The sequence below is a fragment of the Prunus mume genome, linkage group LG3 (genome assembly GCF_029339155.1).
Source record: "Prunus mume cultivar Tortuosa linkage group LG3, ASM2933915v1, whole genome shotgun sequence".
Classification (NCBI taxonomy): Eukaryota; Viridiplantae; Streptophyta; class Magnoliopsida; order Rosales; family Rosaceae; genus Prunus; species Prunus mume.
In genome coordinates, this window is record NC_142700.1 from 25227678 (window position 1) to 25246541 (window position 18864).

An 18864-nucleotide genomic window follows, 5' to 3' on the forward strand; every position below is an offset into this window, starting at 1 on the left:
TATGGAAGGTATTAAGCAATCTGTTGATCATTTTGTCATATGCCTAAAAAGTAGAAAACTTTTACTTTATCCTTAAAGAATGAGATAATAGTTCTATAATATTAGTTTATAATTTCCTTTAAATCAATTTAATGTTGCATTAGTAATAGAACCATGTTTATAACATAATTAACATGTTCTAGTTACCATGCCCTCATTAATTGATCAAAGCAAATCATTATAAAACTAATTTTCCTTTATAAAGTGCACATCAATTAATACATAGGGTAAGGTTTTGGTACCCTTTGTTCATATGCATCTCATTCTATAGGTAGTACAATGGAGATATTTATTCTTAAAATATCTTCACTTCTTAGGCTCTTTGTAATAGAACTACTAATTAGCTTTCCCCCTTTGAAACCTCAAAGTTTTCATACCAAGTGCCTCACTCGAAATACTTTGACCGGTTTCTAATCATGACCAACATGGTTGCTGGCATGAGCTATGATTGTTAACATAGTCCTATATGGTTTCTCATTTCTCATACAGAGTAACAAAGTCCCACACAATTTACAAAACAAAATTTTTGCAAATTTCTGAACTGTAAACAAATTGATATGTCTCGTAATAGAGAGCATATGGGTCTGTACACTTTGAATTGAATAAAACAAAAAGAAATTGAAAGGAAATCCAATTAAAAAAAAATGTTTACCCAGAAGTACTAAAACACTTGAATGAATAACCAACTAATTCAAACTTAAGTCAACAATGCAGTGAAACTGTAATACGCATCAAAATCGTTTTACATTTTTTCATCTAAATGCATAATCACAGACTAATATACATAGCAATTAACACAAATTAATCTGTCTTAAGATTGTTGGAAATATGAGTGCTAAATTGCTATAAAATAAACAAAATAAATACTGCACATAAAACAGATTTTTACAAAATGAGAATTGAATTAGAAGAACTTTAATTGAGTCGAGGCAAGTGTTGGACACTCTGACCTTAAGATGAATTACACCCCACACTGATGCTTATGGTTCACTAGCGTTCGCCTCCCAGGATACAACGACTCCCCTCCTTGTGAAAGAAGCACTGCAATTCACAAGGAACTTTGAACCCAAATTATGCAGAACCTCTCTTTATGAAAACTCTAATGCTCTCTATATATGAAAGTCTGTATGTAGAGAATTAAACTGAATTAAATAAAACTGTAGGAGGATTGCTCTATTTATAGATGATGAAATACCCATTCCAAAAGGTATCCCAATATGAAAATGCAAACAATGCATCCCTTGGTCTGAAAAGTTGTCACCCCAAACAATGCATCCCTTTGTTTGAAGAGTTGTCACCCTACATGTGAAGATGTTTTTAACCCAAGGGTCATGTCTTTAACCCAATGGATTTTATTAATTTCCATTCAAATAGGAAAATTAATATTGGTTAATATTAAATTTCCAACAAATGATCATGAAGAGACTTTTCAATCTGCTCAAGAATATTTTAGGGTTAATTATTTTCTTGTTGTGGTTGATGCTTGCTATTTCTTCTTAAGGAGTATATTTGAACAATTAGAAATACTTGAAGGTATTTTTGGTTTTTTGTTGAATCCTAAAAAGTTATTTGCAATGAATTATCATATATTGCATGAATGTTATGTTAATCTTGAAGATGCTTTAACACATGGTAATGAATCTGATATTAATGCTGATGATTTGTGTTATGAATTGGAAGTTTTACGATTGTATTTACTACTAGAGGCCAAGACAACCATTCAAATTCTTGATTATGTAAAATTTGTAAATTGCTTTCTAAATGTCTCATTTGCTTATAGAATTATATTGACTGTGCCAGTGACTGTGGCGTCTGTAGAAAGAAGTTTTTCAAAATTAAAATTAATAAAATCCTACTTGCATTCTACTATGTCACAAGAAATGTTGAATGGATTGGCAATCTTATGCATTGAAAAGAATCTGTTGGAAAAGCTTGATTTTGAAGATGTTATTGAAGATTTTGCTTCTCAAAATGCTAGAAGATCAAGAATTTTCCAATGATTGTTTGTACTTTTAATGTTTTTGTTTTTGTTTTTGTTTTTTGGATTGTAGATGGTGCAAAGGAAATCAAGCAGCTATTTGCGTATATTGATAAAGGGAAAGCATCATATATTTGCACATTGTAATGGGGCGGATCTCTTACTGGCTGCCTATTTGGGACCCTTCCAAATTTGCTGCAACCATTTCATATATTGTTTTCAAAGTTGCTTTTGTGATCCAGATTATACACAAACAATGACTTCGCTGTTAAGAGACTTAGACTATGCTTTATAATTGACTAAGTAGGATTATGCTTTATAATTATTTATCGTAATGTATGCTAAGTTACTTATTATAATTTGTTTTAGTAGAAGACATTTGTGAGTTACTTTTAGTGGACGTTTTGTGTCCTCCTTTCTTTCTTTCAAGTTTTATGTCTTAAAAAAATATGTATGTCATTACTTATTGTAGTTTCTTTGTCCATTTGTGCTACCATTTGTTACTTTTCTTATGTTGTTGTATGATTCTTTGTGCACACCAAAAAGAGGATGCTGCACTTAAACTCATGTGATGAAGCCTGAAGCTAGAAGCCAATCATAAGGGAAAGGGTTTAGTAATTTGAAAAAATACTTAGTTTTAATGTATCTAATCTTTTTCTTTTTTTTTTCTTTTTTAAAACACGGAGATATGTCCTGCTGTAATACATACTACCTTTTTTATTCACATGCTCTAAGCGCTATGTACAAACTTAACGGATCCACTGTTTTCAACACGACCCATTAAGCCCCAACTCAAATACTTACTTTTTCATGCGAATTTGTGTCATGTTAACATGTCATGTACAATATATTGTTAGATCTAAATACAACAACGTTATTTTTAAATAATTGGAATATGTGCAGAAGAAATACATTTGCAGACAAATACATGCGTAGATAGATGTAGGGTAATTAATGCAAGTGTGGGTTTTTGAGTAGAAGGGAATTTGGCGGTTAGGGTTTTAGGAGAAAGTGGGACAGAACGAACAAGCAAGCGACCTTTGCTTATTTTTGTTTTGCACTTCTTTTCGGGGACTGAGGAGGCACCTTCGCCTTCACTTAGACCTCACACTCGCTTCAGCTGAAATTGCTGCTGTCTCTTTGTATTTCTGCCCCAACAAAACCCTAGAGGTAAACTGAACCTCTCTCTTTCTCTCTCTCAATGAATTTACTTTGACACCATGAAAACGAAAAGAAGATTTGGGGTTTTCATGTATGGTTGTTTGTTAATGTCTTATTTAGGGTCCGATTGCTAGCCACATTGTCTCGAATGGTTTCCTGAAACCCGTTTTTCTTTTATTTCTGTTTGGGTTGTCTGCGTGTCCTTCTGTTAGGGTCTGCTCTAAATGTATGGCGTTTCAGGGTTTGCCCAAAACATGAAATTTCTGAAATGTTTAAATTTTAGCATGATTTTCTATGTTCTGTTTGGGAACGTAGAAAAAGGAAAAGATAATCGAAGGGTTAGTGTTGTTTTCTAAGAAACCCAGAAGGAATTAACAAAGAGGAACTTGTTAATGTGCCTCTTTTGAGCCAAGGGGTTCCATTACGTGTGTAACTCAGCCTAACGTTTAAACATTTTCTTCTGTTTCTTGCTCACTATAAAATTTGTATTTGCCCATCTATGGTTTACTGAAACGGGGCCCAGAAGAAATAAGTACAATAGGAGAGCTGTTATTATTCAACTGAAAACATTAGTAATAGTTGCTGTTATGTTTTCTGCTTCATTTTCTGATTTTCTTGTGCTTCCTGGTTATATATAATATTACTAAACACGTTGTTACTTTCGTAATTCAGTATGACTAGACAAAACAAAAAGCCTTTAAAATGAAATTCAGTTTTCCCTTTCACACATTTTGTTTTATGTTTTCTGTTTTTCCTCTCCTAATTACAGAGAGGAGAGAGATTTGGGAGAAAGGAGGGGGAGATGAGCCATGAGAGAAAGACAAAGAAGTAATAAGGACACATAAAGAAAAAAAATGTTTATTGGTTTTAAGTGTAGTTTATAATCTTCTCCTGTCTTTCTTGCTTCTATCATCTCTCTTCACTTTTTCCTTCTCTATCTACAACTAAGAAACTAAGAAACAAAAAAAATCAAGAACAACTCTGTTATGGTTCTTTGTATGTGTTTTAATCTTTGTCAAGCTTTTAAATGAGTCGGTTTTGGGACCTTATGAAATGCACTTGGTCAATTGTTTTGATTATCACTGTCTAACTAGTGTTTGGCAAGAGCATGATGTAAATTGCTCTTTTTAAATTGATGCATGTGCACCAGACCTAAATACAGTAATCTGTTGAGTCCCTGATCTTTCCCATAAGAGCAAAAATGTTTCAGAATAGAGTTATTATATGAAGGTTTGCCTAATAAGCTGTCTAGCGCTGATTGAACACCAGTTGGATTCATGTTTAGATTTTTAGAATCCCACTAATCCACTTATTTTTTTTCAGAAACTTAACTTGTAATTTAATTAGACTTTTAATGGTCCGGAGCATTCATTCTCATTGCATGTGCTTCTGTTACTTGCAATTCAGCTGAGAGAGACCCAGATGGCACAGTGGGGTACTCGTCGTAGGCGAGTTAAGTTCCTTGGCCAACATGAAGAAAACAAACCCCAAATTTCTTCCAGCATCACTGAGGAAGAAAATTCAACAGATGAATTTAAAGTAGCTGTGAAAGCTGAACCTCTAGAAATACCAGAAATCAAGAAGAGGAAGCGCCTCAGCCTAGGCAAAGGCAGATGGACAACTAGTAGCTCTAAGGGTAGGACAAAGAAGCGTAATAATGTGACTGAAAGATGGACAGCTGAAAGGTAAAACCTATATCACTTTTTTGTTGATGACTCTGGTGGTAAGGCATTTTGATATCACAACAAATTAAATACATGTGCAGGTATAAGCTGGCAGAGGAAAGTATGATGGAAGTTTTGAAGGCTGAAGGTGCAACTTTTGGAAACCCAATTTCCAGGCTAGAACTCAGATCGTTAGCACGTAAGCGAATTGGTGATACCGGGTTGCTCGATCACTTACTGAAGCACATTGATGGTAAGGTGGCACCAGGTGGGACTGAGCGGTTTCGGCGGTGGTTCAACACCAATGGAACAATGGAGTATTGGTTGGAGAGTGCTGATCTGGTTAACATTCGTCAGGAAGCTGGGGTGCATGATCCTTATTGGATTCCACCATCTAAGTTGATGCCATGTGGTGCCCCCTCAGAAGATTCTGTTTCTGCTGGAGAATTGAAGCTACTCAAGGCAGAAGTGGATAAAATGAAGAGGTAGATAGAAACTTTATAGACCAATTTCTAACTGAAATAGGTATCCCTAAATAATTTCTCTCTTGTATTAAAAGTGATATGCAGGAGCTGCTGTTATCCAAGAAGCAAGAGAAAGACCGAGCCAATCAGGTTGAGTTGAATGTTAAAACAACGTTGTAGCTACAATTGTAATTTGATATTGGACTGCTGCTCGAATAAAACCTCAATTGAAGTGTTTGTTCAGCAGAATATGCTTGAGGATTTGATGAAATGGAAAGCTCAGACTGAGCAAAGCTTGAAAGTGATTTTAGGTTCTTGGAAGGGTATGCAGGTATATGAATAGTATATTATCATCACTGATTCAAAGTCTGATACTTTAGAAGATTAAAAAAAATATAATGGAAATCATAGTTGTTGGTTCTTTCATGTTTTGGAAAATACATCTAGTTGTGTTCTGATTGTGTCAGTTTGGCTCCTATGAAATCTCTTTTTCTTTTCTACAGGACAAGTTTGAGGAATTAATGATGTGGAAAGCTAAAGTTGAGCAACAGGTAGCTGAAATGACTAATGTCATGAGTAATATGCAAGTACCAAAGCAATACACTGCTACCAACCCTGAAACATCTGAGCGATGGGAAGATTGGCTAGAGAGCACCAACCTCGATAATTTTCAGGGAAATGAACTTGTGCCTTGGTTTGAGAGCACAAATCTGGTTAATGCTGAGGAAGGAGTTATAATCCAAGATCCCTACCTAGCCCCACCACTTAGATCAAAGCATGGCGATAGCTCATTTCCAGACCCTTTTAGCAAAATCAAGGAAGAAATTACTGAAATGGAGAGGTAACGAATGAAAACTAAACGTAAAGTCAAATCATAAAAATTTCTTACAACTAATCTGAGAGGTGTTCTCATTTTGCTGCAAGAAACAGACATGTGCATGAGCTGATACCAAGGAAACAAAAGGAATATCAAGCTAATGTGACCCCTGATTCTTCTGCTACTGCAAATTCAAAGTCAGAGCTTGATAATTTGTTTATGTTTCAGGTGATATGCTGACAACAGACAAATAGAGGCTTGATATATGCATAAATACATGCATGTGTTGCTTATGTTTTATGTTATTTTTTTTCTTTCTGGAATGACTTAATAAAGCCTCATTTGAAAGTTCCTTCCTGACAGGAAATGTTACAGGAGTTGTTCAATTGGAAATCTATGACGGAGCAGAAGCTGAGTGAGATGTCAAATTCCGTGAATGCCATCAAGCAGACATCAAAACTAATGAGTCCTCCACTCCCTCCGCAGCTGCCAGAAGATGGAAATCTGAGTATGGAATATCATCCTTGTTTCATGTTTTAGGATGGATGACTTTAGATTGGTAAGTACCATAGGATTAGATGTTGTATAGCTGCTGCCTGAAAACCCCATTCCAACTCTACTAAACCCAGTGAGAGACCCACTTCTAACCTACATGACGAGTCAAGTCAAAACCCTTCCTAAGTATTGCCGCCTTAATTTACTACCGACCTCTAGTTAAATGTTGCGTAAATGTTAATATACCGCTGATTATATTATATTATATTATATAGGTTTAGACCCTTTGCATTGCAAGGATGCACTTTTGCTTTCACATGCCGAATTACCCACAGGTGGACATATTTATGTAATATGTTTATGTTATGACAGTGTGATAACTGATATGAAGCGTATTTTCGAGGTTCCCCATGATGTTTTTTTCTGGGTTCCCTTCCAATGATGTTTTTACTGATGATAGATTCTCTCTCTTCGAGAGGTATATGAACAATAGAAGAGTGCCAGCCAGCTTCAACAATCGGAAATCAGACCAAGTGCTAAGTGGAACTAAAATCACCCAACACGAGACAGAGTCCACTTCAACCATTACAATAGAAAATTTAATGGTCCCAAGTGATCATAAATAACCCACCACATAGCTTTGATTATATTTTAATTTTATTTGCCAACGAAATGGAATTTTATGCTTGATCAGTGTACTTCTACGTAACATATAACGTACCAGAAGTCACGAGGTTAAAGACTAATTGAATCCCAAGTTTATGTTAAGCCTAACCTTCTAGTTGAAGAAAAGTGTTTGCAAATGCAATTGAGAAAACGCTAAGATTTCGTAGGATATGCTTTCCAGAACAACATCATCTAAAGAGATGACGCAACGGCCTACCACTCTCTTTAACCATTTAATGCTCTGCGTTTTCTTTCGTTAACAGCTTTCCCCCATCTTTTGCTTCGGAGATTAATTTCTTGTTTAATTTTTTTCTTGATTGTTTTGTTGTGTGAGAGTGGCGGCAATACTGGCTCTTGGATGGTCCAATCATACTTGTGCTACAGAAATCACCCAGGCCTCTTCTCTCTATTTTGATCAATTTGAGAGGCTTGCCCTTACTCCCCAAGTATGAATCTTCCTACCCATAGAAAATCGTTGTCTCTGTACATGCAACAAACACAACATTCATCGTGGTTACAAGCATTAAACGCGTAGTCATAGTGAAGTTGCACTTTGGTCCTTGTAGCCTACGGCTTCATTAATTTTGTCAAATGTATAATTTGTGCAACTTTTACGTTAAGTCTGGAAGGCCTTGTTGAAGTAATGCTAATACTGTTATGATTAATAAAACACAAATAACAAAATTTATCGAAAGAAAAGAGACACAGACAGTACAAGATAGAGGCCATTTAACAATGGTCCTCGTATGAGATATAGGCATCTACTGCCACACGATGCAGCTCTGCATCAAAGTCGGCTTGCAACGACCGAAATACAGATTCTGCACCTCTAAGTTTCACCCACATCTTCTCAAGCTTGACCATTCTTTCATTGTTTATCCACCTCCAATCCACTACATGACTTCCTAAGTACCTCTCACACGCTTTCATAACATCAACAAACCCACCCTTCTCTTTCTTCTCCTCCACTTCCTCATGATCCGCACAGTCATTGCTTGTTTTCATCTCTTCTCTGGACACCGAATTCTTCTTCTTCTTCTTCTTGATATGCTGCTTTTTTTTCTTCTCAACAACTTGGTCATCTTCAGCAACATGAGCATCCTCATCACTTTCGGGTATCGCCTCCTTTTTCACATTCTTTTTCTTCATCTTCTTGGCCACGCTAGCATTGCACGTTAATCCTTCTCGGGGACGTTTTTCTTTTGCAACAACAGCATCAGTAGATGATGGTGACTTCTTCTCGGTGTTTGAAGCAACATTTTTAGTTTTGTTCTTCTTGGGGTCGGACTTGATCACCTCTTGAGCAGAATTGTCATTGGAGTTGGCACTGGATTTGAATTTAGGTTCGGCATCTGTTTCAAACGAAGGATCGAACTGATTATCTTCATCACATGTATCTGGTATGATTGTATCCTCCAGTTGAAGTTGACGACGATGACCATATGAACCACCAGATTCATATCCATCAAAAGATGGAGTGTCGGGGTCAATGGGAGCAAGTGCAAGAGCAGCCATGGATACTTGCAAGTTGGTGCTTTTCTTGCTTACTTTACTTAAGCTCTGTATATAATTTCTGTATAAAACCGACACTTATTTATATATCATCACTTGGAGTAGAGGGTGGGAGTTGCAGAAGTTAAAAAAAAGGAGGAAATGCAAAAATGAAAAGGAAAAGGCGCCAATGTGATGTGTTCATCTAACGAGGCAATCGGCCATTTACTTTTGTCTCATTTTTTTATGATTTACCCAACAGCCAAACGAATAGTCACATCAAATTGATACAAGATCGGATTTCCCGAGAGAAATATCAGCCTAAACTTGTTTCATTTATTTCCAATTCTAAATTCCCGAGAGAAATATCAGCCTAATCCCTTCTCCCTCGAAACTCATATCATTAATTAACTGTACCTTTAGTCGAGGAAAGAAAACCAAGAGAATAAAAGTTAACATAGGAATTCCCGACAATATTAATACTAAGGGGTGTTTGGTTTCGTGGGAAATGGGAAATTAAATGATTTCCCAGTTTGGTAAGCCCAAGCATGGAAAATGATTTTCCGGGTATATGGGAAAATGAAACCACCCACCATAAGTTTTCTTAATTTTTCTAAGATATGTTCAAGTATTTACTCTCTCTCCTCTTGTACAATTTCTTTAATATACGGGAGAAAATAAAATAAAATCAAGAGATTACATATATTGAAGTGAGGTAGAAGAAAATAAGTAGAAAAAATAATAATAGAAAAAAGAGATGGCAGGGTTCTCAATGTTTTTGCCATTGGGAAGCAACTCAAGTTTTAACCTGGAGAAAGCAGTGTGCAACCATGGCTTCTTCATGATGGCTCCCAACCGTTGGATTCCATCTTCAAAAACACTCCAACGTCCACTGAGACTTGCAGACTCAACTACTTGTGTCACCGTTTCGATCTTACATCCGCCTAATCGGACCTCTCTCCTTGTTAGAGTTCACGACATTCAAAACATCTCGTATACAGATCAACGTGCTATACTGGTATATTTTTATCTTATATATAATTGGATTTGGATCCTTAAGTAAGCATGTATGCACTTACATATTTTCTGTTGTTGTTGTATTTATTAGAACCAAGTGGCTCGAATGCTAAGGATATCTGAGAGAGATGAAATGGACATGAGGGAATATCAGAAAGTGCATCCAGAAGCGAAAGAGAAAGGCTTCGGTCGAGTTTTCCGGTCGCCTTCTCTCTTTGAAGACCTTGTCAAGTGTCTTCTTCTCTGTAATTGCACGTAAGTATAATATTACACTCGTTTCTTATTCTTACACACGCATGCACGTAAGTATAACAAATGAGATTTTGACACTCGACAGGTGGTCGAATACATTGAAGATGGCTCGAGCTCTCTGTGAGCTTCAATTTGAGCTAAGTAATAATGAAGCTTCAGCTCGGTCCGGACAAAAGAGGAAGAGAGAGACGTCAAATACATGGCCATGCAAAGTTATAAATCAAATGGATGGTGGGATTTTAGGCAATTTCCCAACTTCAAAAGAACTCGCTGGCCTTGATGAGAATACTTTAATCAACGACCATAAAGTTCTTGGGTACAGAGCAAAACTCATTCTAAAACTTGCTAGAGATGTGGAGCGTGGGACGATACGACTTCATGAGTTTGAGAAAGCCCTCGACGACATGTCGTTTAACCAGGATCAAGTGTTTCGGAGACTCAAGAAGATCAAAGGGTTTGGTTCATATGCATGTGCCAATGCATTGATGTGCATTGGATATTATCAGCACGTTCCACTCGATACTGAAACTATAAGACACTTACAAGAGGCCAGTTCAAAAAAACACTCTTTACTCTTTAATTTATTTATTTATTAATTTCTAACACAATTATTCTTTTAAACTTGGTAAAATATTTTTTTTCTTTTCAGGTTCGTGGGAGGAAGAATTGCGACAAAAAGACCGCCAGAAAATATGTGGCAGAAATTTATGACAAATATGCACCATATCAGTGCTTGGCATACTGGTATGCATATGCTTTTAGATATATATATATATATATATATGCTCTTGTAGATCGTGTCTCACTAACATAACATAAGATTAATTTATATGTTGTCAGAATGTGAATCTGATTCAACTTAGATTGGTGATCAGATTCACAATATAACAACTTAGACATTCGTCTATCAATAAAACTTTAAACATATCGTACGTATATGTAATTTATTTGTAAATGCCTTCCATAGATTACTAGTGAACAAGTTTCACCTTGCACTCAATCGGTTGTTTTTTAGGTTGGAGCTCTTGGATTTCTACGAAAGCAAATTTGGGAAGCTAAGTGAATTACCCAGCTCAAGCTATGAAACAGTGAGTGGCAGCAGGGACGGAGCCATTTGCAAGTCTGCAGTGAAATTCCTGTAATTTTAAACATGGTCTCAAGTCTCTAAACTTGTCGTCATTATTGTAATGAAACCAATGAACGAGACGTCACCCTAAATTGAAAGCCAACATGTTTTTTTGGGTCAAACGTTGGACATGAAAAGCCAACATCATTATCTACAGGTTGGACACGTGAAAAGTTTTGAAATTTTCTATAAGCTATTATTTCTATCAATGACATGCTTTAATTTCTCCGCACACAAAAAGAAGAGAAGAAATATATTCAATATAAATATACGTTGGGGTGGTACGTGTGACTTTTACGGCATGTAAAAACGTGCCTACAAAATTGTTAAGCAACAATAATTTACCTCTCTTTTCAAGTAAACTACTATTTAGGTCTATATTTTTCAGGTTATTTATTTTTTCTTAAATTATTTTTCCAGGCATGTAGAATAATTTACCTATCTTTGTAGGTAAACTACTTTTTTCAGGTACCTATATTTGCTGGGTAATTTTTTTTTCAGGTAAATTATTTTGTAGGTACCTATAGTTTTAGAGGGACTTATTTACCTGTCCACACACTATTTAGCTAAACAATAATGTTAAGAACACCAACTATTGTACTAACTGATGTGACATATGACATGACAATTCATGTTACTGACTCACTTGCCACATCATCTATTTTTAACTTGCTTAATTTTCTATTTTATCTTCTTTTTTTTTAAATCATTTTTTTATTTTTATTTTTTATTTTAGTATTTGAATCTCCATAGCTATAGATAGCTGCAGCGACACAGCTTCTATTGAATCAATTGGAGATAACAATTAAACCCTTGAGATTTCATTGTGAGATATGAGGTTTCCATTGATGATCAACAGTTTTTTTTTTTTTTTTTTGGAGGAACTTTCAGTCACCAAAAGCACCCCTTTTGGACCCACGAAGAATTGAAACTAATTTAACATTTGGGGTAAAATAAAATGATTAATCCTACAAGCTAATAATACACGACAATCACAATTTGTTCTTAAGTTTGTGACTTGATTATGTTTTTACTATTTTGTTTTTTTTTTGTAATACCTTTTTATTTGGCTTTGGAAGCACACAAATAAACAAAACATGTCATTATCCTGATTTTTTATTATAATATTCTAGGATATTTGTAGCAATGTCACTTGAATTTATACATCAGTTTCAATTTGTCACCTTAAAGAAAAATTTAAGCAAAATGTCACCTTCAATTTTCAAAATTCATGATTTATTAACTGACTTTAACATCATCCAATTTTCCCTCCATTTTGAAGGGTATTTTAGTCTTTCCAATATGCAAATTTATGTTTTTTTTTCCTTGCAATTTGCAAATTAATGTGCCAAATATATGCGTGATTTAATTACAACCTTTTGGCTTTTAAATTCTAAATATCTTTTGCTATTTTGTAAATTTCATAATCAACAGTTACATTTCACGTGGGTGCACCAGCTAGACCGCTACCACCTAACCTTGCCCTACCGGTTGCTTGAAATCAATGTAACATGCAAGTCTGTAAATGGAAAGGACACTCAGTCTCAGTCCGGGCTGCAACCTCTGCTAAGCTCAAAGCATATAACATGCTCCCTTAACCCCGCCAACGGGATAGGGGTCCACTGCGATAGGAAATGAAGGGTGTGACGTTAGGAACGGACCCAGGAATCTTATCTTATGGGGTCATAGTGTTAAAGTTCAATTTTTTTTTTTGAGGTTCTAAAGTCGGCAATGGAGGAGCTAGGGCTTAAAGGTTTGGGGGGGTGGAGATTGAGGATTTAGGTTTGAGGGTTTAGGAATGGGGGTTTTGGAGTTCTGAAGTCGGGAGGGATCTGTTAAAATCTGTTCTTTTTTTTTCTTTTTTAAGATCTAGACCAAAACGATCGTTTTGGTCAGTCTTTGAAAAAAATTATTAGGGCCAAAACGACGCCGTTTTGGCAAGGGTGTTGTAAAAAAGTTACACGCCAAAACGACGCCGTTTGGTCAGCGTGTTTTAAAAAAAAGAAAAAATTTAAGAAAAACATAAGCTCTATGCAACTTCTTCTTCCTCAGATCTGCAACTTTCTCCTTCAGCCATTCATGGGGCCACACAACCATTAAAGGGGACCTTCTAGTTTGCTTTCATGGAGTCCGAAGGGTCGTTTGACCCCATTGACCCCACTGTGGGTCTGTCCCTGCGCGACGTCATTGTTTTGTAGTCCATGCTTCCAATTTCTAAAATTAAAATTGACTAAGAAATAGAAAATATAATGTAACACAAAATCAAGTGAGCTTCATAATAAATCTCTATTACTTGTACTGTGGCAAAATAATATTTATTACTAATATATAAGTTTAATGACGAGTTTATTAATCCATAATCCAAACCAAAATAAGAAAAAATTTACATATTTAACATTTTTAAGGTTTAAAAAAAAAAAAAGTAAAAGTAAATGTTTTGAAGAATCAATGTCAACTTACTAGTCATGAAGAGAGAGTGAGGTTGTAGTTCTTATGATTGAGTTTGACAATGCTGTTGGAGAGGATTTTGATGATGTGGGTCACCTATTTTAACAATTCAAAACTGTTAAAGAGGTTGCAAATGCTCTAACATTAAGAACTCCTCCTCATGATTAATTATTGGAAGCAAGAGATCAGGGTTTCAGTTAAGGCAAGGTCAAGAGGTGTCCTACACATATAATATATTGGCCCACCTATAGAAAACGTGGCACCCTATGAACCCAAGAGCTTGGATCGAACCAATGCATGGCTGATCATGCAGAACTAGAGGGTTGAAAAGCAAACCTCTCTTCAATTAGCTAAGGCGTCTTCAGCATGAGTTAACCACCAACATAAAAATTCATAATAAAAAAAGAAACAAACTTCAAAAAGGAAATGGAAAAGAAAATCCAAAACCCTACCACGTTTGTTTTGGTCGTAGGTCGACTTGATTCTTTTTGTTTACGTATGCATGTATAGCTTTTGCTATAGTTGTTGAGAAATAGTTGAATAGGGGTTTCGAACTTAATTTCGATGTGACATAAGCAAATGAGAGTGAAAGTTGTAGAAAGATAGAGCCAGCTAGCTCCATCTCAAGTTCTAAACGAGGGAATTTAAATTGAAAACTGAACAATTTATAACTCATAGATTGCTACAAAATTAACTCGATTTTATACCATCGTTATAGAATACTACAGTATTACGGCAATGAAATAATATAATATTCATTGTACACTCAATAGATTTGTCCAAACAATATTGCTTATTTAATGTTTGGTTTTTTTTTTAGGACCTTTCCTATTGAGATGGGAGATAGCATTTGTCAAAACAAAAAAAAAATACAGAAAATATAAAATCATAGAAAATGGGCAGACCAAGGGACATGGACAAAGATTACAATAGTCTCAAAATGTTAATAAAAATGAAAGTATTATTGAGAAATACTTATGTATATGTATAATACAAGTATTAAATAGAAAAATACTCAATGCGTTATAGGAATAATAACTCTGAAAAATTAAAAAAAAATCAAAAGAGGACAATAGAGACTTGGGTAATGGCCTACGAGTAATGGATAATATTATAAACTCCTCCTATTTATTTAAAACTAAAATGGACACCCAAAAAAAAAAGTATAGCCGCCCGGCTACAACTATTAATTTGAATAAATATTAAAAAACAGAGTGTAGCGGCGCGACTATACTATTTATGTAAAAAAAGATCTATTATAGCTGCATGGTAGTACTATTTATTAGAAAAATGATAATTTTGGCAATTTACAATTGAAATTTTTTGCTGTTATGTAATATTTTATGATTTTATTTTAATATTTTAATGTAAATTATTTGTATTGAATAATATGTTAAAATTATGTATATAATACGTGAAGTTTGTGTGTATTATTGAAAATTTTGTATAAAAAAAAAAGCGTGTATAAACATGAAAAATACCTACATACGGGTATTTTATGTTTTCTTTTTATACAAAAAGCTAGTATTTTACTGAGTCTATAAGACGTGTATGGAAAACGGAAGTATTATTGAAAAATGCACACGAATGTGTATAATATGAGTATTTAACGCGAAAATATACGGATACAAACTATGGAAAAAATCATCATGACGTATTATACAAGTATTATATGGAAAATGAAAGTATTATTGAGAAATATGCACGTACATGTATAATACTAGTATTAAATGGAAAATACTAAATTCTTTATATGAATAATAACTCTGGAAATACTATTAATATGATTAAATATTAAAGAGTATAGCCGTTCCGCTATACTATCAGTTTGAATAAATATAAAGAACGGAGTATAGCCGTTCCGCTATACTATTATTTTGGAAAAAAAATAAAAATAAACAAAAAAGGAGTATAGCCAATCGGCTATACAATTAAATTGAATAAAAATTTAGAAAAACACAGAAGTGCTATACTATTAATTTGGGAAAAAAATTTAAAACTACGGAGTATAGATGACCGGCTATACTATAAATTTAATAAATATTAAAAAATGGCATATAGCCGCTTGGCTATCCTATTAATTTGAATAAAACTTTTTAAAAAACATGGAGTATAGAATTAATTTCATTAAAAATTTAAAAACAAGGAGTGTAGCCGCGCTCCTACACTTACTAGTTTGAATAAATATAAAAAATGGAGTATAGCCGATTTATTTATAAAAGATAAATAAATAAAAAGACACAGTATAGCAGCACGGTCGTACTACTTATTAGATAAATGATAATTTTAGCCATTATGTAATATTTTACAATAATTTATTTTAATATTTATTATTTTTAATCAATAATATGTGAAAAATACGTACATATTTGTATTTTATGTTCACTTTTTATAAATAAATAAAACTTGTATTTTACTGAGTTTTTAAGACATGTATGGAAAATGAAAGTATTATTAAAAACTACATATGTATGTGTATAATACAAGTATCTTACGGGAAAATATACGAATAATAACTATGAAAAAAAATAGCATAAAGTATTATATGGAAAATGAAAGTATTATTGAGAAATATGTACGTACATGTATAATACTATAAATACTAATAATATGAATAAATATGAAGAAAAAAAGAGAAAAAAAAGGGCGTATGGCCGCTTGGCTATACTAGTGATTTGAATAAATATAAAAAGGGCTTATAGCTAGGCGTATATACTATTATTTTTTAAAAAAACTAGTATAGCCGCTCGGCTACACTGGATAAAAATTTAAAAATACCGGACTGCTATACTATTAATTTTAATAAATATTTAAAAATGGAGTATACCTGTACGGCTATACTATCAATTTGAATTTTTTTTTTAGAAGCACAGAATATAGGCGTGCGGCTATTCTATTAATGACAGGACCACTTTGGAATATGCATCGAACCCTGTGTGCGTCCGACACCTGGTAGGTGCCGACACGCTTGACCAAATTTCCCTTCTAACTAAGACTCAACAATTCTTTTAAGGTTTGACTTCTGCCAAAAAATCAGCAGTCTCCTGTGTAAAACAGACATTTTCCCAAAAACTTTCCACCTGCAAATATACAATTAATATTGAAAACCAAATCCCAATCGTTCAGCATGTATCAGACAAATAGCTTTGAATGGCCTCAGGCCTCTTTGTACAAAATAAATCATTATGTCATCGGAATCTAGTCTCAGCTCTTAGAGCAACATGAATACGTTATTAAGTTTTAAGATAACTTAACTAAATAAATTTTCAGAACTTGATCTTGTGGCTGCACCTAGTAACTCTAGGTTGCCTACGTATCCTTAGTAAGGAATCAAGTCATACGTATTTCTTTCTACATAAATTGTAAGTAAACGAAGGTAATTTAAACAAATAAAATCGAGAAAACCTTCATAAATAATTCAGATCAATCCACTGAAACTCAATCAAGGGCTATTAAGTTTAGAACAATCTTCTACTCATCCCACATGTGCAGATATATATATATATATATATATATTAACTTATTACATATAAGTAGGAAAAAGAGAAAATTATTAAAATAGCATTGACCACGTAAAACCTTAATGTCAATATCAAAAATTTAAATAAAATATATTTCCCTCTTTCACATGTAAAAACAAATTCATCACTTAAGAAAATAATTGAGAATTATATAAAATCCTTAAAACTTAGAAAACTCTCAATCCTTGTCTCATAAGTTGGAAAACATATATTAAAACCTTCACCAATAAGTATCAAAATAAAATTATCAATTTTAGTTTAAAACATTTCAAAACTCAAATACTCTCCACCTAGGCGTACTCTCATTCATGATCCGTCAATTCCACTAATATTCTGTCAATTACAAGTGTCACATAAACGACACATAAGCGACACATCCTCGCAGGCCTCGGAAATACAAAGTCAACCCGAGCCGCATTCCTTATAGAACTTGGGGGACACGTAGTCAGCCCGAAAATGCATATCCTTGCACCACACGGTTCAAGCGTCCCCGAAACTCATGGGGTATTGTCATAAATGACAAAACTGTTTCAAAGGTAATTGTGGGGTACTCCTGTTGTTGGTTTCAAAACCATATTCCGAAACTTATCATAAACTTTCCTTTATTCTACAAATCCATTTTCCAAATATTTTATCAACTTTCCAAAAAATCAGTTCTCAGCTACATTTAAATAGTCCAATATCACTCAGTCATATACTTTAATAATCATAATAATAAGGCTTTTTATCACAAAACATCCCTGACGTTTATGAAACTATCAGATTGCATCCTTAAAAAATTTTTTATATTACTCATGGTCCCTAACGTTAATATGGGTGCTCTTAAATAGTCCATTTGTCAAAAGAAACTATTAAATCTAGGGATATAATCCATGCTGGCAGCGCTTGGGTGTCCAAAGCGATTCCGACTATCTAAAAATCTTCAAACCGCCGATCAAGACCTATACCTACATGATCAGGACATTTAGTGTAGCAATTTTTGTTCTTGGACCATGGCCAAAAAGTGACCAGAGATTGCCGGAATTGCGAGCCGAAATCAGCTGAAACTTTAAGCAATAATTTGAGTTTCAAAACGCATAAATTGATCCTAAACAACCCAACCATCAGCTAGAACACATTGAGAGGAAAAGCATACTTAGATCGACACAAATGGTGGCCGGAATAGCCCAAACGAACTCCGGGAAGTTACCAGTGACTTTTTTGTATTTTTCGGTGAAATTCGGAGGCGATGGCGGCGGCTGAGGGGTGGGGTAGGAAGAGGACGATGTGCTGGTTCTTTTGGTACCAATGTTGTCGCTTAGGGTGGCGGGAGGAGGAGATGGCGGCCCAAAAATTGTTTGGATGAACAGTAACAGAGGGGAGCGGGGTTGCTGCGTGTGAAGGGAGAGTCGAAGAGAGAGGGAGAGAGAGAGAGAAGGAAAATTTGATTTTTAATAAACCTTTTTTGAAATATTTATGGTTATGCCACTTGGTTTTCGTAGGTCATAACTTCTTCGTTAAAACTCCGATTTGAGCCCACTACGTGTCTACGAACTCATATTGACGTGATCTAAGCAATGGTACTACTAAAATCCCTAAATTATTTCCCAAACAAAAAGTTAATTTTTAATTAAAATATTCTCAGGATAAAATCATCTTTTCCTTGAATAATTGAATAATTAAATACTAATTTAGGATCGGACTATTACAATTAATTTGAATAAATATTAAAAACAGAGTATAGCC

The 18864-nt window shown here is 34.4% G+C and overlaps 2 protein-coding genes across 5 annotated transcripts; both read left to right on the forward strand.

The window, feature by feature from the left end:
- Positions 1-3024: 3024 nt before the first annotated feature.
- On the forward strand, positions 3025-7025 carry LOC103327200 (uncharacterized). Of its 4 annotated transcripts, none has more exons than XM_008229494.2 (8): positions 3025-3187; positions 4586-4863; positions 4944-5327; positions 5402-5456; positions 5551-5637; positions 5810-6147; positions 6237-6351; positions 6487-7025. In XM_008229494.2, the coding sequence occupies exons 2-8, from the start codon at positions 4601-4603 to the stop codon at positions 6661-6663; spliced, it is 1419 nt and encodes a 472-aa protein (XP_008227716.1). In that variant the 5' UTR covers positions 3025-3187; positions 4586-4600; the 3' UTR covers positions 6664-7025. The 4 variants fall into 4 exon arrangements, with proteins under 4 accessions (XP_008227716.1, XP_088905090.1, XP_008227717.1 ...); XM_089048964.1 differs by having other exon boundaries at positions 3049-3187; positions 4502-4863; XM_008229495.2 differs by having other exon boundaries at positions 3052-3187; positions 5554-5637.
- A 2507-nt stretch (positions 7026-9532) lies between these two features.
- On the forward strand, positions 9533-11186 carry LOC103327233 (uncharacterized). The gene is made up of 5 exons (XM_089048812.1): positions 9533-9793; positions 9884-10047; positions 10130-10627; positions 10720-10788; positions 11060-11186. Exons 1-5 carry the CDS (start codon positions 9533-9535, stop codon positions 11184-11186), a joined length of 1119 nt encoding a protein of 372 aa, XP_088904938.1.
- Positions 11187-18864: the final 7678 nt, after the last annotated feature.